Source organism: Pseudonaja textilis, chromosome 2 (assembly GCF_049901715.1).
Source record: "Pseudonaja textilis isolate UNSWEBS1 chromosome 2, rPseTex1.2, whole genome shotgun sequence".
NCBI classification, from domain to species: domain Eukaryota; kingdom Metazoa; phylum Chordata; class Lepidosauria; order Squamata; family Elapidae; genus Pseudonaja; species Pseudonaja textilis.
In genome coordinates, this window is record NC_141991.1 from 67,545,711 (window position 1) to 67,568,839 (window position 23,129).

General features: G+C 38.2%; 1 protein-coding gene across 2 annotated transcripts in view; it reads left to right on the top strand.

Annotated features, from left to right (window-relative positions):
* Nucleotides 1-22,753, top strand: part of RNF145 (ring finger protein 145) — a 90,504-nt gene extending 67,751 nt beyond the window's left edge. For both annotated transcript variants that reach the window (XM_026696687.2, XM_087924220.1), the window contains exons 5-11: nucleotides 3,429-3,664; nucleotides 11,070-11,245; nucleotides 12,429-12,569; nucleotides 14,179-14,361; nucleotides 17,377-17,524; nucleotides 19,277-19,633; nucleotides 21,968-22,753. In XM_026696687.2, the coding sequence (XP_026552472.1) occupies nucleotides 3,429-3,664; nucleotides 11,070-11,245; nucleotides 12,429-12,569; nucleotides 14,179-14,361; nucleotides 17,377-17,524; nucleotides 19,277-19,633; nucleotides 21,968-22,390 (1,664 nt within the window). In that variant the 3' untranslated portion in view covers nucleotides 22,391-22,753. The remainder of the gene's footprint in view (nucleotides 1-3,428; nucleotides 3,665-11,069; nucleotides 11,246-12,428; nucleotides 12,570-14,178; nucleotides 14,362-17,376; nucleotides 17,525-19,276; nucleotides 19,634-21,967) is intronic.
* The last annotated feature ends 376 nt before the right edge of the window (nucleotides 22,754-23,129 follow it).

Consider the following 23,129-nt stretch of genomic DNA (forward strand, 5'->3'; position numbering starts at 1 on the left):
AATTTTGAAAAGGAAGTAGGAGAAATCCCAAAATGATGGAAGCTATCAGGCTTCTAATAGGAGACCAGAAGGGAAGAAGTTACAACACAAAAGTATATGCTTAATGTCCAGGCACAATCACACTGTTCATTCCCATCCTGATTTGTTAAGCTATATTCATTCTTTAAACCCCATTGATTTTTAACCTTTTTAGCACTATAGCCTGAGCATACCTCATGATTGTTAAATTAATCATAACTTATATAATTAAGATGGGAGAAGAACAGAGAATTTAAAAATGCATTTTAATTATTACTTATCTCACAGCAAAATGGGGGTTGGGCACTTGGAAGTTATTCAAAATCCAGAGAGATACATTGAATAAGATTAGTAAACTAACTGGGAGACTTGTCAGGTTGGAGGCAGCCAATATAGAAGCTGATGTCTAACTCAGCAACCAATATAATATTTTAATAAGATGATAGATGTTTATGCAGCCACTTTTAATGAGCTTTTAATTTCCAACTGTTTGAATATTTAATGGGATTGTACAGGGTTCAGAAATATTTTGAAATAAGTACTTTGGGCGTGACTTACGCATGAGCACAGATAGTATTCTCTGTTTTCTACTAAAGCAGCCCTCTTTTTCAGACTCAGATAAGTTCTTTAAGCATAGTTGGCTTTAGTGATTCAATGCCTCAAAGGAACTGCAGCTTTGTTCATGCTTAATAGAAAGATACTGTGCTCATAATAGAGTTATTTCTCTAAATCATTTCCAAAACAATTGCAGCCACATTATAGAAACATGTTTGCTGAAACTTTGTGGTTCTCGCTATTGTACCAGTTTATAATTCTGGAATAGTACTCAAAGTGCTACAAGTTCTTTCTCCATTTATAAAAACAAACACTTCATAGCAAAGATACATAAATTCTGTATCTGCATACAGTTTGTCTCAGAATACTGAAAGCTTGAGCAAAGCTTGAACCAGATAGTCACTGTGATATAGTAGTTAAGGTTACAGCTAGTCCTAGTTATGATTGGTTTTCGGGGAAAACCCAAATTCAAATCAATTATAAGTATGCCTGAAAGAGAAAGTGTGTTTTGTTTTGAATCCAAAACAAAGAAACAGACAAACTAGTTGTTAAATTTATTAAACTCCAGAAGTTTTGCCAATCTGTTCTGTGAGATTTTATGGGGCAGATAAGGCAAGGCTTCAGTGTCTTAAGCCCTTAGCTCATCCTGTCATGATCTCTCTAGTGAGCCACTTACCCACTTGATCTTCCCAGATCTTTCCCCAACTGTTGCCAGTCTCGCTGATCTTCCTGGTCTTTTCCTCCTCTGCATTTCTCTTTGGAACAACTTCATTTTGGTCTTTATCTAGAACAAAGCAGTGTCATTTCATTCCATATTCAGAGTATGCTTCAGTTCAGACATGAACCATCTAAGCCTTCTACAACATGATACATAAACCAGTTTGTACATCCCTAAAGTTTACCCTCGGCCTGGAAACACACCCACCACTCACTAAAAGTGACCTTTAGCATATACACTCTGCCCCAAATTACCTGAAAAGGAAATTGCTGAGGTACATTTGGAGGAATACATTGCCTTGGGCTGCTGGAAGGAAAGCAGAATGTAAATTTAACAGCATTATAAAAGAATGGCATAAAGAAAATCATTACTAAATATAGTGTAAGACAAAAGCTGAAGTAATGGAGGTGATAACATTATTCGTTGATGAAAGTACCAAATACTGGCTTGATTTTCATGTTTGGCTTTTGTATTACCGTATTCTACACAATTCAAAGCGGCGAATATATCTCTTTCCTCCTATTCTCATCATAACAACAACTCTGTAAGATGGGTTGAGATGAAAGAGAGTAATTGGTCCAAGATCATCCAGATGGCTTTTTTGGCTAAGATGGGACTTGAACTCATGCTCTCCCAGTTTCTAGCCTGATGTCTTAACCACCTTACAGGGTCAACTTTGCATTAGATATCAGAAACAAGCATTTACATTCTCATCAGGGAAGTGTATTATCAATATTCAAAATGGATTTTGTTTAAATTCAAGATTATACATGGAAATTGTGGTTGCAAGTAACCTGATTTTCACACTGGTAAAGGCAGAATTGTCTTTGTTTTAATAAAACTACATTTACTGAGCCAATATAGTTAAGTTTGAACCTGCTCTAAGAAGGGTGTGAGCCTGTTATTTAGCCTCACTGCATTTTTTGCGAGCATGTAATTTGCTATTCTTAAACACTGGAAAGATGAAGTCAAAAAGTTTCTTTGAAGGTCAAAACTTAATGAAAGAGCTAATATGTAGCCAATGACTGGCAAGGAAATGTAAAGATTTAAAAAACAATGGTTGTTTTATACTGTATTACGCCATTTGTACCTCAAGTGTGCTTTTTATTACTCCTAAGTATCATATCTTAGAGCAAGAGTTACTAGTGCAGTATAAGGGGTCCTTAGCAATTATGGGTTGTACTATGAAATTTATCAAGAATGCAGTGTACTTGGAAGTTATTGAAAATGTTATTTGAAGTACTCTGCATAAATACATAATGTTATTTGAAGTACTCTGCATAAATACATAAGTAGTAGATACATTGTTCCAGTCTGGTCTTTTTCATCTCAATTTATAACATTGTTGTAATATTGATGATTATGAGCTGATTTAGTTTATATAAATTACCCTTTAAGGGAATTTTTCCACAAGTTGTTACAAATGATGAGCCAAGCCAAGTATATGAGGAACTGATTGTCTTCAAATTTTCAGACCACTTTACTTCAAAAGGAATCGAGCTTAAATATTACTATTTTTTTTAAAAAACAGAGGTGCATATAGGATGATGTGTTATTGTCAAGAGTTGTTTTTTAATTTAGTTCATTTTTTAAATATTTATGTGCATATTTTGAAAAACTGAAAGTGAATATTCATAAACTTCCCGTTTCTGCAAGTTTCTGAGATTGGGCTATTGAAATTGGGCAGTAAAGAGCCAACTAAGAGCTGCATGTTTTCCCATGCTTATTGTATAAAATAAAAATATATGTGATTTTTAAAAATGTGTATGAGATCTTTATTCCAGTGGCATAAAAAGAAGTCTCCTTTGAGTCAAACTTGATTCCTGGTGTTTTCACAGAAGCGCCAAGTAATTTTCACAGCAAGAGTAAGAAGACAGTTTGCCATTGCCTTCTTCAAGGATATAGAAATGATATTCCTCTTTTTAAAAAAGTAAATGGATAAACCCATAATTACTCATGCAAGTCACTTGTCATTGCTAAAGGAGAGGGACGGTCAGAAGAAAGATGTGATACTAATTGGTTGGGAGTGTCAGAGATAGAGAGGAAAAAGAATTATAAGGAGAAACTTTTTTTCTGCTTTTTTTTTTTTTGATAAAGTGAAAGGATTGAACTGTTTGGTGTTCTTAATCCTTTGCAGGTCAGCTGGTGGTCTGCACTCTTTGTTCTTGTGTCATGAAAACCAAGCAGATCTGGCTCTTCTCTGCTCACATGCTCCCTCTGCTGGCCCGGCTTTGCTTGGTTCCCTTGGAAACTATTGTCATCATCAACAAATTTGCAATGGTGTTCACTGGCTTGGAAGTCCTCTATTTCCTGGCGTCGAATCTTTTGGTGCCATACAATTTAGCCAAGTCTGCCTATAGAGAACTTGTCCAGGTAAGAGCTATTTTGTAAACAGTACTGATGATACTTTTTTATTTTTTTTTGGGGGGGGGGGACCCTGACCAGTGTAAATTATTCATTTGTGTTTATACAAGATAAATATAGGTTGTCCTCGGTTTATGACCAAAATTGGGACAGGAATTTTTGTTGCTAAGCAAGGTGGTTGTGTGAAGTAAATCACATCCAATTTTACCTTTGTTACTCATGATTGTTGTTAAGTGAATCACTGCCATAAGTCATATGGTCGTTAAGCAAATCCAGCTCTTCTTCCCCCCCTCCCCCAAATTTGACTTTGCTTATCAAAAGCCAGCTGGGAAGATTGCAAATGGTGATCACATGACACCAAATCAATGCAGTGGTCATAAATACATGCCGACTGCCAGGCACCCCAAAGTTTGATCTCATGATTGTGGGGATGCTGCTACAGTCATAAGTAGAGGACCAGTGGTAAGTCATTTTCGTCAGTGCCAGTGCAACTTCAGATGATTGCTAAATAGCAATAGCGCTTAGACTTATATACCGATTTATAGTGCTTTACAGCCCTCTCTCTATTCATTCTAAATGAATGGTTGTAAGTTGAGGATTATCTGTACTTTATATGACATTTTAGGAAATGAGTGAAAACAAAACCTGGTAATATTATTCAATGGGTAACTGGAAATTTTAAGGAAAAACAAATATTAGAAAATACTGTTTTGTCCAAACTAGTGTAAGAGATTTTAAAGCAGGAATTTTTACTTCCTGCTGCCAATTAGATACATTTTGAATATTAGTTGATAAACCTCTTGATTTCTCATTAGACTTTCAACACTGGTTTATAGCTGAATGTTTGAAAACAATATTGATGCAGAAGAATGGCAAAATTTGAAATAAAATATTTTTTTGTGTTTTGATTTTGGTTTTTTTTAAAGTGATGAAATATGAGTGTGAGACAAGTTTAAAAGGGCCAATAATCATTTGGAAAGCTACATCCTGTATCAAGCTCTTTATTAATCTTTATTTATTGGTGTAATTTTTTATTAAATAGTGAGTAAAGTACCATGGATTTTAGGTTGGACTGTTCTGATGTAATATCAGTGCCTGCAACTTTTTAAAATATTGTTTATCCCATCTTTATTATATTTTTTACAAATAATAATGGCAAACATGTGATACTCCTTTCTCTTTTACTTTCCCTACAAAACTCAATGACTTAAGAGAGCAACTGGTCCACACTTATCCACCCAGCATTAATGTTTAAGTTGGGACTAGAACTTAGTTTCCCGGTTTCTAGCTTTGTTCCGTAACCACTAGACCAAACTTTTTTTCCCCTGCTGACTTTTATCTTTTAAAATTTCACCTAGAAACAGTGCATTTTGACATCATTCCAGGATGCTAAATAAGGATAGTCTTTCTCTTTTCTAAACATTGCTTCTTGTGTGTTTGTAATAAATCCTTTGGATTAAAAAATACTATGACTCCTTAAGTTGTGAAGTTAATGAACCACTGAAATTGCTAATTATGTTGTTGCAATCTCAAATGCAGCTGAAGAATTGAAGACATATAAATGACCATCAGCTTGTTAATTAACAAGATGGTCTGCTCTCTTTTAAAATAGCAATCTTGTAATTCCATTTTCTTTCTGTGCCATTTAGGGAGAATTCAGTGGGTAAAAGTTATCAAAGCTATTTCAACTAGTTAGTTTATTCCACGAAGAAGAGCCCATCCCAGCCAAATGCCCCTAGAACCTTTGCAACTAAAATTCCTATCATCTCTAGGAAAGAAAAAGACTGACCTAAAGGATGATAAATATCAATTAATGTGATGTTAAACATGTAACTAGTGCTACATTGGGAACTAGTCCCAAATAATTTGCTGAATGGAGATGTGAACCTGGGTCTACAGTTCAACACATTTTAACCAAAACAATTAGTTTGTGTCGCTTGAAGCTAAGGAAACTGCATAAAAGAAAAATTGTAAGATGAGTTCTTGGTTTGCCTGTGTATCCATTTTCTCTCTCTGCTGACGCAAAAGTTGGAATTAAAAGACCCTTACAGATCTGTTAAGGACAAACTGAACGACCATAGCTAGATCTGCTATTGGCAGCATGAGGATGTAAATTACCTGAATCCTCACCAAAACCACCATGCTGTATAAGGATTAGATACCACTTAATTGGAGCATTGATGCATACTTTTCATGCTGTGGGCAACCTTTTCCTACTTCTGTGCATGCAGACTGGGCTGCCCACAGGACAGAATCCTTAATAAGCTGCCGCTCCACTGGAATTCTTCCAAATAGCCTAAGAGAAGAAACAACATCCAAGGGTTTTCTGTGTACAGATTTCTTGTCTTCCTTTTCTGTGTTTGTCATTACCTCCTTAGAGTTTGTTCCTTAAATTTCATCCTTTGATTTAAAAGCTATCTGGTTATGTCCTCATTGTCACATGTACAAACAGTTAGGTACGAAGACAACTTATGTCAGCATTTTACAAAACAGTTATTGCATCTGAAGAATTGGATCTATTTCATTTTTTTCGCCTTTTCTATGAAGTTCTGAAGGTAGAGAATGTGGCATATTTCTTCCATCCCGTCCCCGAAAATAACTGATTTCCAGAACCCCCCAAAAGGAGAGCATTTCCTAGGGAGGGAACTTTGCAGCTATTGAGAAATGCAAACCGCGTTATAGTTGAGGATCAGTGCCCATACTATCATTTTACCAACTTTCTTTGTAAATTACTCAGAATATTTAAGCTATTTAGAAGATACTGTGTCCTGTAGTTTTGTAGGAAAGGTGCTAATAAAAAATAAACAGTGTTTGAGAATAACAGTGCACAGTGCCGAACAGAACAAAGGAAGAGTATTATATAAAGTAACATAATTGCCACAGAGTTAATTGCCCCCCAATTGCATTTCCAGCAATTGGTATGCAATGTAATATAATTATAGCTCAGTGATTTTGTGTTAAGATTCTAATCTTGCGTAATCACTAGTTAGGAATAGCAACTTTTGTTAATAGCACATTGTAATCACAATCTTATTTCTCCTAAAAAAAGAAACTGCATGCTTTCTGATGCTTTTAAAAAAAAACCTAAAACTTCTTACTGAAATTGAAGGTTTTTATTACACAAAGCCAGTCTGACAATTGACTCATCTTACACAAAAGTTGGTTCAGCTTACATTAATACTGAACTTGAAAGGGCCATCAGTAGATGAAAATGTGCAGCAGAGTCAATTTCATTTTGCAGGTACCTTTCCAGAGCATTTCAGTTCTAAAACCTCAATTCCTGGAGGGAAAAGTAAAGGTAGAACTAGTTGCAAAGCTCAGTCCATTGCATTCTTTGTAGTTCTCTTTGATAAGCTTCCCTGGATTTCTTAACCTGTCCCTTTGTCATGAAATCTTGGAAAAAGGTGTTACAAATGTCTTCCGTGCTATTTAAAAGAAACAGCCAGGCAGGATTAGCCCCAGAACATTGGTAGAATTCTGTGAATTTTAGAAAGAAAACTTTCCATTTTTAAAGCAGCAAGGCAGAATGAAGAGTTAACATTGCTCAAAACCCAACTGAATGGGACATTATCTAAACTCTTAACTCAGAGGTCTCCAAACTTGGCAACTTTAAGAACTGTAGACTTCAACTCCCAGAATTCTGGGAGTTGAAGTCCACAGGTCTTAAACTTGCCAAGTTTGGAGACCTCTGTCTAAACTGATCAGAGTGAAAGATACCAATTAGCTGCTGATTTGCCAAAGACCTAGGAATCACATTTGCTAAACAAATAATTCCTTCAACACTGTCCAACTGTTTACAAAATCTGAACTACTATTACTGTTAACTTTCTCATCACTCCTTATTATCCATCCCCTCCCACTTGTGACTGTATGACTGTAACTTTGTCACTTGTGTCCTTACGAACTATATTGACTGTTTCCTAGTATGATTTGATTGCTTATTGTACCCTATGACTATCATTAAGTGTTGTACCTAATGATTCTTGACTCTTGACAAATGTATCTTTTCTTTTATGTATACTGAGAGCATTTGCACCAAGACAAATTCCTGTGTCTAATCACACTTGGCCAATAAAGAATTCTATTCTATCCTGTTCTGTTCAGAAATTCTATTCTATTCTATTCTATTCTATTCTATTCTATTCTATTCTATTCTATTCTATTATATTCTATTCTATTATTGGCGATCCTAGAAAAGGAAATAGGAAAAACTAGTACGGGCCCCGAAGTGATACAGAATGGTGATGTTTGCTCACAGACTGTGGGTCCAGATAATGTGAATCTAATTCAAGATATTGTCCATCTTAAGCAACTTCTTGCATCAGTTGGCTAAATGCTCACAAAGGAAAAAGAACAGTATCAGCTTTTAGACTACTGATTTAAAGAAGATGAAGACGACAACTCTGTAGACACCTCCAGAGTTTAGTTTTTTTATATAAGCTTTTTTATTTTATTTTAAATACAATTCATCTTCCATTTAACAGTGTGTTGCCTGGGTGCAATAACAATTAAAATTTACAGCCATATTCATTATTTTAGTATTACTTTTCTATTCTCATCTTATTCATATACATAATATATCTATCACTATAACACTATAGTTTTATAATAAATAAATTCAAATAAAACAGTTTGGATATTTTTTTAAGAAAAAACCTTTCCCCAGTCTGTAATCAAATAGCGATAGCAACCGAATGCTTTTTAGTCGTTTTTGAATGTTAGCCGTTCAGTGCTAGAGCCACAATGCCTGCCCCCAGAAGCTTTTATAGGAGCCAAGCAGACTGTTATGCTCAGCACTGCTGTAATTAAACTGGAAGTCACACAGATTTTAGGGGAAATCATCTCCTCCCCAGCTCAATTAGTCATTGGGATCACACTTCATTTTCCCCTTGTTTGCTTTTCTATTCCCACATTAATCCTCTGCAGCAATTCTTCCTTTGAGAAAAATCAATCCCCAGCGTGTCTGCCTGGACATGCTGTCCTTTAGGAAAGCTTCATTTTCATTTCATTCATTCCATTTGCTGTCTGAAATGCAGAAAGGAAAAGAAAAAAAATGTTATTCTTTAAAAGCCAACAAAACCGGGGGGGAACGGGACACGTGACCACAGGCAGAATGTTTCTCTTTCTGGATCAGAATTTGGCTTCTGATCTTGGAGGCAGGAAAGCAAAATTTGGCTACTGACAGAGATGTAAGATGGTATTGGTCTGCCAGTGGTAGTTAAATACCCCCCCCCCAAAAAAAATAACCCTATATTCTGGGAAATCTGCAGAAAGAGGTGCAATGTTCCCGACTCTTTAATATCTCTGTAGAAGAGGCAGTATAATAAAAAGTATGTCTCTGCTGCAGCTAGGTGAGAGTTGGAGCTTTATTTAGGGCTGTGAGGTGCCAAGTCATCACATGGCTCTTAATAATAAACAGAATTGTCATGCACACATCAGTGTCTGCACCATGAACTGTTAATTAAAGAGCAATATCAGCAATATAACATAAAAGAGTGGGAGGATGTAGTGATTCATATTTATGTCACCCGCTTCTTTTAAACTTGAGTTATATGATTTGTCAGCAGAAATGTAGCAAAAAATAGTCAGTGTTAGTGTATGAGCGTGCTTTGGCTTGTAAGACAGCATTCGTTTTTATTTATTTTTATCCTGCCTATAAATAATCCAAAGTAGTGAATATATCCAGTGCACTTTCCTCTTCCTATTTTCCCCACAACAACCCTGTGAGGTGGATTGGGTTGAGAGAGTGTGAGTGGCCCAAAGTCATCCAGACGGCTTTCATGCCTAAAGTGGGATTAGAATTTATAGTCTCCTGATCTCTAACTTGGTGCCTTAATCACCAAACCAAACTGACTCTCACTATGCATCTAATGAGATGAAACTGATTTTCTGATACCATTTCAGTTGTGATTTAGTCTACGTGGTACTAAGATTCCTTTGATCTCCTTGGTAGATAACCATCACCAGAAATTGGTAGGCTGTCCAACCTTACTGATTCTCTTGGATTTCTTGCCAGCTTGTGATACCGGATCCTTCTAGGTAATCTAATAAGTTAGACCTTGGATGTACTGCTGTGGTCCTTCATCTCAGTACATGTCAACAAAATAGAGCTGGGAGTTATTGAAGGTTATTGACCTAGGATGTCCCATAGAGGTTGGTCTTGTCTTTTATGGTGCTGAAAGTGGTGATGGGTCATTCAGAGGGGAATGCCCGAGCTATACTAATGACAACAAGTTCTTCAATTTCCTGTCTTCTGACTGCAGTGAAGTGAAATGTTTCCTAATCGCCTAAGATATCTTCAACAGCTAAAAGAATCCAGAATTTTCTGGTAATTTTGACTACTTACTTTGGCTATATAAATTTGATAAATAAATAAAATTTTAGTTGGTACGAAACTCAACAGTAGCCAAGTTGCTGACTGGTGCAAGGTACATTAATCGTGTGATGCTGCCACTGAAAGATTTGCAGTGCTACTAGTTGTCAACTGGACAAAATTTAGGGTGGTTGTGTTCCAGGGCAATGATGAATGCACCTACTTCTCCCACTGTCAGGAGCTTGACTATCAAATGTAGTATAGAATAACAGAGTTGGAAGGGATCTTGGAGGTTTTCTAGTCCAATCCCCTGTTCAAGCCGGAACCCGTATCCCATTTCAAACAAATCGTTGCCCAATCTCTTTTTAAAAACTTTCAGTGATGGAGTACCCACAACTTGTGGAGACAAGTCGTTCCACTGATTAATTGTTGTAACCTGCCAGGCAATTTCTCCTTAGTTCTAGGTTGGTTCCCTCCTTGATTAATTTCTCCTTCATGTCTGCCAAGCTACAGAATGCGCTCCTTAAACCATTTGCTTTCAATTCTTGGGAGGGGAATCTCTCTTTTGCCAAGCATCTAGTTATTAATTATTGTTAATGACTGCGTTATTTTCTGATTTTAACTGTGTTAATTTTGTTTTGATATATACTTTATAATAGTAAACTGTCTTGATTGCTGGAATAAACAGAAAGGCAGGCATAAATTCAATGAATAAATATAAATTCCAACCTAATGCCTTATAGATGTGTTACATACTACTTATCTAACTATACCTATCTATATCTATCTATCTATCTATCTATCTATCTATCTATCTGTCTATCTCTATCTACACACACATCACACTCACACATCACACACAAGTATGTATGTATGTATGTAACATTCAGATAACACTCAATAACACTTGTACTGTACACAACTCATGATCTAAAGCCAGATGGCAAATACTTGTAGATGTGGGCCAATGTGCATGGAAGATAGTGGGTAGGGAAAGCTATCCCATTGCAAACGCTCATTCATTTGAAGTAAACATTCATAAGGTATTTATTTGGATTGATGTTTCAGATTTGAATAAGAAACCCGTATCTTCTCTTCCAGATAGTAGAAGTTTATGGCTTGCTGGCCCTGGGGATGACTCTGTGGAACCAGCTGGTTGTCCCTGTTCTCTTCATGGTCTTCTGGCTTCTGCTGTTTGCTCTTCAGATCTACTCCTATTTCAGCACTCGGGATCAGCCAGCCTCTAGGGAGAGGCTTCTCTTTCTGTTCCTAACAAGGTAATTAGCAATTGCCAACTCTTGGCCTTAGTTAATCTATTTGAAAGGGCTGAAAGCTCTGCTCTACAAATGAGATGAAGCAGATAACCACATTCATCTCACAAGCATCTCTCTCTCCCTCCCTCTCTCTCTCTCTCTCCCCCTCCCCCCCTCCCTCCCTCCTTGCATTGTTTCTAGATCAAAGAATTGTGAAGGTCTTTTGTAATATTTATTCCCTCATAAAATAAAATGTTTATCTAGAGAACAGTGTTGGGAGAAGTGGGTTTTTTTTTTAGTACTCAAAATGACCAGAAATGGGTGGCTTTGGTATTTTTTTCAAGCTAGAAACTGCTCAGTTTAGGTGTAATCTTTCCCCATGGAAGAGTTTATTTGGCACTCTAATTTATTTGATCTCAGCATTACAGACCCTTAGGACCATACATTATACAATTTTGTGCGTTCTGAGCTATTTAGAAAAAATGTATTAGATAAAATAATCTTCTTTAGAGGATTTGAAAAATTGCTCTTTTTAAAGACTGTCCTCAAAACTCTTGGTGTAATTGAATAAAGTGTTAGTGAACAACATAGTATGAAATGAAATGAAATGCTGAAAAAGAAATAGGGATGATTCAGATGAATTTCCTCCACTGAAGATACTCAGTTTGCTTTTATATAATAAGCCAGATGAAATTGTTTGAATACTAGAAATAAGTGGAATTTATTCTGATGATGATTCTGATTATTTGAAGGGGGAGTCACCCATAAAAAAGACATTTAGACTTTATGTGACAATCGAATTTCTTCCATTATAGTTGTATTTAGTTTATAGAAGGTGATCCTTGGCTCCACAAAATCCTGTCATTGTATAGAGAAAATATCTATCGAATAGCTCTAGGAACTATATCCATTATATAGTTTGCCTAACAACTATTATCTACTTGTTTCAAATGCTTGGATAAACGGGAAATGATGCTACAAATTCCATCTGTTTAATTTTGCATTTTTAGAAATAATTCTGAATTGAAGTATCGTTGAACAAAAACTGAATGCATTTTGGAGTTACCAATGATCTTGCATTAAACTTCTCTTCCGCACATGGTCTTCTCTTTGAATACATTTTATCCAACAGCATATAGTACACCTGGTTGTCCTTTATATTAAGAACACTATGGATTCTAATGTTGATGTATGCTCTTTTCCCTAGTATTGCAGAATGCTGTAGCACTCCTTACTCCTTACTGGGATTGGTGTTCACTGTCTCGTTTGTGGCACTTGGCGTTCTAACACTTTGCAAGTTTTACCTGCAAGGCTACCGGGCATTCATGAATGATCCAGCTATGAATCGGTAAGTGCCCAAATAACAGTGCCTCTAACCCTTTAAGGGCCTATCCCATGTTTATTATTCCAAAGCAAATTAAATATATTGCACAGTGTCAACTCTTTAAAACAAACACCCCCAAATACCTTCAGATACTATTTAGATACAATATATATTTTCTAAGAAGTTTACTGTTTATTAATAGTAGTACAACTCTCCTTTTGTCCCACCCGTATACTTATACTGCTGGATTGGGGAAAATTTCTTTAACTCGTTTGGAATCTCTGGACTCAAGATAGATTAGAAGGGTCACTGAATCCTCTTCTTATGACCTTACTTTCTAAAGTACAGCATCTTTGCTACCTCAGGTGGAATTCTCATTTGCTTGCCTCCTTGATGTATAGCTTTTTTGCATTGTTCCTCCAGTTTCTTAGCTCCACAATGTATATTAAAAGATGCTAGTAACGTTGCAATTTTCAGAACTTATAGCAGTGTTTTACAACTTTAACGTATATGGACTTCAACTCCCAGAATGCCCTAGTCATCATGCTGATGGGTATTTGGGGGGATGAGGTCCACACATATCAAAAAATCACCAAGGTTGAGAAACACAGACTTGTAAACTTCCTTCTATCACCATTTCTCTTTATTTCAACCTAAAAGCCTGCTTTCAGTTGTATTCAGCAATAGATGAAGCCTTTTCCTTTCACCAGAAAAAAATAGAATAGCAAACATTAGTCAGGTGTTCTGTAGAACAGGGGTCCCCAACCTGTGGGGCACGGCAGGTTATCAGTCAGTGGCCTGTTGGCGATTAGGCCGCGTGAGTGGCTGGCCAATGCGTGCACTTATGCGTGTGCATCCCCATTTGCTCTATTGTCGCCACAGGCACTAGCATCACAGCGTTGCATGGGCACTTGCTGTCCCGTTTGCACCGGCACATATATGCATAAAGGCACCTGCCCCTCTCCCCCCTCTGGGCCACCAACCCAGAAAGGTTGGGGAACTCTGCTCTAGAAAAAGCTTATTAATCTATAGAAAATTGGGACTTGAAAATGAACCAAAGTTGGAAGAAATCAAAAGTGATTTGGGACCATTTCAAGCGGAGATCGCATGAACAAAACCATCCTGGTTCATATCATTGTCATCACAATGACTGAAATACATATATATTTCTTGCCATGTTTAAATTATGTGGGTAATGTTCAGGAATGTGCAGCAAATATGAAATGTATTCAAACAAGACAAGATAAAATATATTTATGTGACACCCGACTGTACAATCTCACCATAGATTACTGATCTATAGATTAGAGAGCTGTGGTTTAGAGAGGTAGTGACAGGCAACATTTATTCATTTGAGTTATTGATGAACAACTAACATTGAAGGATGGTGCTTTGCCTGTCTAGCCAGCAAATTCACAAATAGCTTAAAGTCAAGATAAAATCTCCCTCTGAGAATTGTTGAGCAAGAGTCCTTTGGCTGGGATCATCTGATAAGGGAGATATTTGGCTACATCAGAAGGTTTGGAAGATAGTTGTATAGTAGTCACATGCTTTTAAAACTGCCTCAGATCCCTGAGAACTACAGTTTTGTTCTTGATCTTTTTTCATTGCCTTTAAAAATATATCTACAAAGGGGGATGACAGAAGGAGTCACACTTTTGATCCTGGCTGTGCAGACTGGACTCATTGAGTTACAAGTGGTGCATCGGGCTTTCCTGCTCAGTATTATTCTCTTCATTGTGGTGGCATCCATCCTTCAGTCCATGCTGGAGATCGCAGACCCCATTGTCTTAGCTCTGGGAGCTTCAAGAGACAAGTAAGTCAATAGCATTCAGTATAGGCAGCCATCATTTGATTGTTCTTGTTCTGGATGTAAATATTTTATGTCTTGATTCAGGGCTGATAATTTAACACAAGCCAGGCTTCCCGAATTCCAAGGCTCACATACTTTTCCTTCATACACTGTTTTGGGACAATTCAAAGGACAAGCTACTTTTTTTTTTTTTGCTGCTATAGTTTACAGAGCAAGCACAAACCATAGCTTAACTGATGTGGACAAAACAGACAGCAGTTTGTCTGTCTGATGGGGGAGCACATTTTTATAGGGGATAAAATGGCAATATGGATAAGATGGTTTAACGTGTTGTGTCAAAGCAACCGTTTTGTTCCACGGGGCATGGTATCTCAGGTTATCTTAGGTTCATATAGGTCAAGGCCAGCATGACTTTAAAATAAATCCAGGTTAAGACAAGCTATGGCTTACCATATGCTATCGTGAAGGGAGAAGGGAGCAGCTGAGCCTAACAGCCCTTGAAAGCTCCACCACAACCTGGATGATTTCTGTTCTTTGCATCTGCAGAGATGAGATACAATGATGTGCAGATAAGTTGGGCAGTCTCTCTTCTGGCTGGCCTTATGTCTATTGTATGGAAAGAGTTCTCAGGCTCCACAATGAAGGTGGAACAAACTTACCAGTAGCAAGAAGAATATATGGAATGCATATAAAATCTAGGGAAAGATGGCGAGTGACTGGAGAGAGTAAAAGAAATATACTTTTATCAAAAATTGGTTCTCAAATTGGGTTAGTGCTGCTTTTCATCTTTTTATGTTTCCTCTCTACTTCACTTTTCCTCTTCAGGGTAGCCAGAAAGGACTGTATATATGAGGAGGTTTATTTTTATCTACTGGGCCTGTTATGCTGGAGGTCACCTGTTAGCAGCATCTGTTGCTTGCACCATGTTGCCATTAAATTTTTTAGCAAAGGGAAATGAGGACAGCAGAGCTACAGGAGAATAGCTAGCTTAATTCTGCAGGTTGATACTGGCACATGGGAATTCTGATTAGCTGGTTTCAAACCAGATAGCGGGAAAAAGATCTGGGGGAGGGGGAATTATAGTGCATTAATGTTCTTAACTATTCAGTTCTGAATCTTGTATCTTGAAGTCACCATGAATGATTGATAGTACAGTATTGAGGCCCTCGTAACACAGAGATGAGATTGAAGAAGCATGTAATTAGCTTAGTTCAATTGAATTGGGTCATGAAATAAGAAGCAGTGTGATTTGCCATTATGTAATAATGATTGATCCTATGAAATTGAAGGCTGACCACACATTCAAATTATATCACAAACTGTTCGGCATTTCATTTGTTGATGTTCAGATAAAGGAGCTAAGCTGTTAATTTTGCGGTCTGTTTTTGCATTCCCTAACATCTACTCTTTGAGGCAATTTGTCTTATTCTATTATTTTGGGACTTGATTTTCTTCATTCACACGCATGCGGAATAGATGATTGTATAACTTCAGATGATTGTATAACTTCAGCCATCCCAAGTGTAATACGATAATGCAGTTAGAATCCCAATGCAGTTTGCATTCCAAAAAATACTGTTCCAATAGAAGAGAATATAAACCAAGACAGCGTGAATATGCATGTCGTTCCTGTGCATTTACACAAAATTTCCTCAGCAGTTTTGTCTTCTGTTCATTCCACATTCATTTGTACATTCAGCAATAACGTGCTGTCCGAACTTTACTCTCCCCAGATATAGGTGGGTGGAAACCTCACATTCTGAAAACAAAAATAAATAGAAAAGCAGTTAGCCAGGCTATAGTCAGCCATTCTTCTCTGTGCACAGAGAGGCTCAACCAAGGCAGAGTATATCACACATCAGTGGCTTCTGAACTGTGTTCAGGTTACCAGAGTTTAACCTGGGATAGTCTTGGTGGTAGGCATATGTTATTTTTGTTGTCCTAACACATCTTTTACCTGAGCTGATGATGATTCTGAGGATTAGTTTTTATGTTTCTTAGAAATTAAGATTGAGTCAGAAATTCCAACAAATCTATTTGAGGCAATGCCCTTTACATGAGCAGTTTAAGATTACAAAATAGCATGCAACTATTATGTTTCAAGAAATCCGTATCATGCAAATTGGATGTTGTGGTTGTTGTCAGTTAAAAGGGAGGTCAGGAATAACTATCCATGATGCTAAAGCCATGTCTTATTGGAAGATCTGAAAGGTCTTGTGGAAGACATATATTCTCCCTTGTATGGTTACGAGAGTCCAGGCAAGGGTTAACTCCATCTCCTAGCCAATTGGATCCTCTGTATGAGCTTGGACAAATAAAAATCTGGACAAGTTGTGAGGAAAAAAAGTTAATAGTAGCCAAATCAGGAAGTATAGAGGGCTGAGTGGGCATATATCCTCAGAAAATTCTATTCAGTTCCATTGAGTGGTGATTTAATTTAAGACAACAGGGTTGTAAGAAATGTTACTCTGCAAATTAACTGATAATTGCAGCATGTCAGCATAAAACGCATTTCCAAAGGAAGGTTTTTGTTGCATTATAATATTCTCTTAAGGCAAGGTTGTCAAAGGCAGCCTTCAGATACTACGATCAGGTATCTCCCAGATTCCTCCAAATAGAGTCACCAAATTGTTGAACTATATTCAAAGAGAAACTATGAGGCACAGATGGGTGCTACTTACATACTTTCAGGATAAAGAAAGAAATGGAAATTATGATACGAAAGGCACCATGTTTGAAAGTGGGACACCGTGAGTTCAAGTCCCACCTTAGGCATGAAAGCCACCTGGGTGACTTTGAGCCACTCACTCTGTCTCAGCCCAACCCACCTCACAAGGTTGTTGTTGCAGGGAAATAGGAGGAAGAAGGTGTGTTGGATATGTTTGCCACCTTGAATTATTTGTAAAAAATAATAATAAAGGTGGAATCCAAATAAATAAAACCATGTAATCGAGCCAGTCCTTTCTGTGATTGCACTGAAGTTTATTCTCAGCTCTAAAGGGAAATTTCTTTTTATAGGAGCCTTTGGAAGCATTTTCGCGCTGTGAGTCTCTGTTTGTTCTTGCTGGTTTTCCCAGCTTACATGGCCTACATGATCTGTCAGTTTTTCCACATGGACTTTTGGCTGTTGATCATCATTTCTAGCAGCATCCTCACTTCTCTCCAGGTAAGTTGTAAGGGCCTCTTTATTCCTATGATCAGCAAGAGCCAGTCAGGTGCAGATTGAGCAAGACGTTGAAAAAAGTAGAATGTAAAGGAGCATTTCCCACCGGTTCTCTTAAAGGAAATGTGCAAAATATGCAGCCCAAGGATTGCCTACACTGATCGACTATGTGGCATCAAATTATTTTTGACTCCTAGCAGATAGAAACACAGACAGACATAGATGTGCAACAATAGTTTTCCTGTTTTTTCCTTTTGAATGAATAAGGCCAATAAACTTTTTTTTTTTTTTTGGTATTGAAGAGATCTTTGGGATTTTGGAAGGGCAAAAATGAGTCTCATAAGCTGTGTGGTTCTTAAGGCATCCCTTTTGCCCTTAGAACTCCTTAAGATTTCTCATTGGCTTGTGCCCACATCTTGCCCTTTTTTGGCGTATGGCCCTTAACATTCTAGACAAATCCTGTTACCGCTTTTGAGCTTATGAAAGTTGCACCTTCCTGCTTACAGCACTTTCTATTTCTGGCCAAGCACAATATACCGTGTTTATATATAAATAAGATATATATATCTTATTTATATGTATACACCTACACACATCCATACACACATGCGCGCGCACCCACACCCACACCCACACATCTATCTATCTATCTATCTATCTATCTATCTATCTGGTGCCACCCACGGCACATGCACAAGAGGCAGCAAGTGCATGGGTGCTGACAGTGTCCGGCAGCAGCTGCAGCCTGACAGTCCCTTGGCTGGTGCACTCTGGAGCTGTACAGCCCATGCAGAACAAGTGAGTCTGAGCCCTGACGGCACAGGGGGGACGCATGTGATCTGGATGTGCTGCCTGACTGCCTGCCTCATTGTAGCCACAGACAAGCAAAGTCAGATGATGGGATGATATGGGTGGGCGCCCACATTGTCTGTCTTTGCAATGGCACATTTGGTGGGCTGGATTGCATGTCTCCCCCTCGTGCCTCTGTCGCCACCTGCTGTTTGGAGGGCCAGTCCAGCGGTCGCAGTGCTCAGACTCACTGCACTGCGCAGGCTGCATAGCCCCAAAGCATGCTGGCCAAGGGGCTGGTGGGCTGCGCCTGCTGCTGAAAACTTTTGGCACTACGGGCTCTCCGTCTTCTGTGCTGCCCCATATCCCTCTCTCCAGGGCTCCCCATCTTAACTGGGGCTTATTTTGGGGGTAGGGCTTATCTTATGAGCATCCAAAGATCCTCGTTGGGTCTTATTTTCAGGGAAACATGGTATTGGCTTATTTTGTAAAGATTACTAAAATATGTCATAATAAATTTATATCAATATACAAAATATCCATTGCCAAGGAAAGATAAATATAAAATGTTGGTGCCAGAACATGAAATAGAACCCAACATTTGTATTTCATCTGCAATGTTTGTTTATTAAATTTATATTTTTTTAAAAAAAAAAACCCTCACTAACTCAGGTGTGTGGTCAGAGCATGTGTTGAGCATGTGATCAAAAGTCTGTTTTATCCAGGTGTAGAGCAGCTCTCAAACCCTGTACACAATCTTTTTTCTTCCTTTTTCTCACAGGCGTATTTGCAAGCTCTGGATTTGAACTTTCTTAAGCAAGATTTCATTTAGCATCTGGCAATAATAGCAGTTGATTTATAAGATTAGCAATTTTCAAAAACTATATAGGCTAACACTGAAAAGCTGCAACCTTGTGATTTGCCTGCTTTAATCAAAAGCTGTGGGTTTTTTTTCCCCTCCTTCAGGTCCTGGGGACTCTTTTCATTTATGTCTTATTTATGGTGGAAGAGTTTAGAAAAGAGCCAGTAGAAAACATGGATGATGTTATTTACTACGTGAACGGCACTTATCGGCTGCTGGAGTTTCTCGTGGCTCTTTGTGTTGTGGCCTATGGCGTATCAGAGACTATCTTTGGAGAATGGACTGTGATGGGCTCGATGATCATTTTCATTCATTCCTACTATAATGTGTGGCTTCGGGCTCAGTTGGGATGGAAAAGCTTTCTTCTCCGCAGAGATGCTGTCAATAAGATCAAATCACTGCCCACTGCCACCAAAGACCAGTTGGAACAGCATAACGATATCTGTGCCATCTGCTATCAGGTAAACGCTGTGATTAAGCTGAACTTCAGCAGCTCTGGCTCCTCCTTGTGGTATTTTATATAAAAAGGCTGGAGCTTTGGGTTTGATTTAAATTCTAAATGAGCCGAGCTGGGAAATTGCCTGCTGACAGAAATTGTCAGAGCTGTGTAACAAAGGGTTACACAGATTGTGTGCCAGAACATAGGACCAGTTTTTCCAGTTGCTGAAGAGGAGAGGAAAAAGTGGACAATTATATGAACGGGGATCCTACATTTCCAAATTTTCCATATGCTACATAAACCTTACCTTAAGCCAAAGTTTAAGGACCAGAGAAATGCCTCAGCTTTGCTAGCCAACTGCTGCTTAGCTGCCCCATAAAGCGCTAACTTAACCAGCCTTGTCACCATTTGGCATAAAAAATATGGAAAAGCCGGCTCTTTCATTTTGCAGAGTTGAGTAACCGCATTGATTTAAAGGCTAGTGTTGTGTAATGCTGAAATGCCCACACCGATCACTGTTTTTGTCAGCTCAAGCAGAGTGGGGGGTAGAGCAGGGGTGTCAAACTCACAATGACATGTCACGTGACGTATCACAACTGTTTCCCCCTTGGCTAAAATGGGGGTGGGCGTGACCAGCGTATGACTCATCTGGCTCATGGGCTGTGAGTTTGACACCCCTGTGATAGAGGGAGAAACGGGATGAGCTAATGCAGTATATGTCATCTTAAGCTCCCAGAAAAGAAGGAAGGTAAAAGTGGGATGAAAACATAACAATATAATATGATATTAAAAAAATAGCAACTTAAGTATTAAGGGTTTCACTTTGATATTGGCAACTGAAACGAGTTATAGGATGCTTACCTAGGAATAAGACATTGGTAGGTGAGTCCCAGCATCATCTTTTTTTCTATAGCTTCCTATAGTTCAGGTGGGCTATTTGTTTGTTTATATGTTTGCTATCTAATCTTATTAGTTTCTACCTCTCTTGGCAATGACAGTTGCAAAATCCATCCAATCAGTCAGGCCTATTCCTAGCCTCTTGAGAGAACAAGTTGACCAGAAATTAAAAGGCCAATTATCTCAATTGGTTTTTGCCATTTAAGCAATTTGCAGTGAAACTAAAATAAGCACAGAGGTAGCACTTCCGTAGCATGCTTTAAATTCCTCACAGGTTCTGATTGTCACTTAGATTTTCCTTTTAAAAATTCCTCTTTATAGCTTTGGATTGGTTTTGAATACCAACATTCTGGCCTCTGTATGATTCTTCAGAAGCAAAATGTGTTGTATGTTCTAACTGGAACTCTAAAACAAATCCAAATCACAAGAGAATAGCAATAGTTGTGTTTGAGTGTTTGGGAATCTGGTGTTTCTAAAGAAAAGCATTTTTGGCAACAGATCGTAGATCCTGACTAAATAAAAAGATCAAGTATCAGGATATCCTCCACAAGGGATAGAAAGTTGTGAGTCATGACTATTCCTGCAGCTTTGTGAGATCACGTTTTTGAAGGAGGAAGATTCCTATGCACTTCTGCAACAGCAGCACTTCAAGTTTTGGTTGCAGATGCAACCCAGAGCAGCAATTTGATGTGCAGTTGAAGGATAAATAATGATGATCTTACAGTGTTTTGCATTCTGAAGATTCTTGAAATAGCCTCAGAAGCTCAGCACATTAGAGTACTGATCACTCTTGCTCCTCCAGCTCTAGATGACAGTAGTGGTTCTCCTCATGATGCTTGTAGAAAAATGCTGGAACACCCCTGCAAAGCACATGTAACTGTAGACCCTACTTTTGAGTAAAGCATTTGTGGCGAATTGAAATCAGCTTGTTTGGAACCAACACAAGATTCTTCTTTCCATCTTTATCTGTGAAGGGATCTAGAAATAGGATATACCATGTTTTGCTTTTGATTGAGCATAAATTTAAGAAGCCAAATAAGATATACCTACAATTGCATTGTGTGCCCTTTCTGCATAGAATTACAGTGTCTTGATAAATTCGCCAATGTAGACTCACTGTTAGTACATTAACCTTTTGATGTAAACAGTGCCTACCCAAAATGAAAGGTTAAGCTTCATGTTTTTTGATATTACAGTTGACTCAGGCAGAGAATATAAAGTCTCAGTATGGTGCCCTCCAAATCTACTGAATTTCAATTCCCATTAGTGATTGAAAATAACAGGAGTTAAAATCCAATATATTCAGATAGCACCAAATTAAGAAGTCAGGCTATGTGTAAATAATGACAAATAAAAATGTCAGCAGAGGCTAGATGTAATGATTGTAATGATGAATATTAGACTTGGGAAATGTATTTGTGGTTAAGTAATATGTCATAATGGTGCCTCTTCCTTTCAGGACATGAAATCAGCTATCATCACACCCTGTGGTCATTTTTTTCATGCGGGCTGCCTTAAGAAATGGCTGTATGTGCAAGAAACCTGTCCCTTGTGCCATTGCCAACTTAAAAACACCACTCAGCCCCCTGGGCTTGGACCAGATCCAGTGCCACAAGTAAATCTTGGAGCAGAGCAACGTACTATTCAGCAAGAAGCTACTGGAGCCCCCAATATTCAACACCAGGAAGGGAATGGAGTTGAGCCTATGGACGATGGACACGCTGTCATAGGGCAGGACTCTGTTGATGCCAAGGAAGATTACAATACTTTGGACAATGCATCTTCCAGTGAAGCCAATCACATAGCAACTGCCCCAGAAGGATTGGCTGAAGAACAGGAAGGGGTGATAACACAGGATCTAAGAGGAGCCATCCAGAATTGAACTAGTAAAGGCTGGTGCAAAAATACCTACTCCAGGGCTCAGCAGACAGAGTCTTCTCCTTTTTCTCGTTGTGAGCAAGTGTAATTCTCAGAATGCTGGCCAAAATGTATTTATAATATCCCATGCTGATTTCTGTGAGCTGCTTGGTTCCACTGGAAACTGCTTTTAGAATCTGCCTCTGTGTTACAAAAAAGGCAGAATCTGGGAAGTTGAATGTTTGGGGCTGAGAATCTCAAGGGAAGGAACACAAGAAGAGGGTGAAGAGAGACAGAGACAGACAGAGAAAGACAGACAGAGAGACTAGTGAAACAAAAGTCAGTATTGCTCATATTGAAATGAGAAAATTAAACAGAAAGACAAAAGTAGTATGCATGTCTCCTTGGCTCCTCATTCTGCAGCAAATGGAGATCAGTTAAGAATACTGACCAAAATCATGTAGAGGCCTGGAGTTCAACAATGCCAATATGGAGGACTGTGTTGGACTAGAGCAGTGCTCCAGTATGTTGGGGGGGGTGGGAATGCTTTGGGCATGTCAGATGGGGCATTTACATTCATGTAATCTATAAGCAATCTTGATTTTTTGTTAATGCTGGAGTATTCAACACTTAAATGTTTAGTCTTTTTTCATTAAAAAAGACATTTTGGATAGTACAGGCAGTATGAAGTAAATTAAAGCTCCAGTGACCTCTCTCTCAACTCCACCAGTGAGTTCAGGAGAGTGATGTGAGGAGTTTTAGGC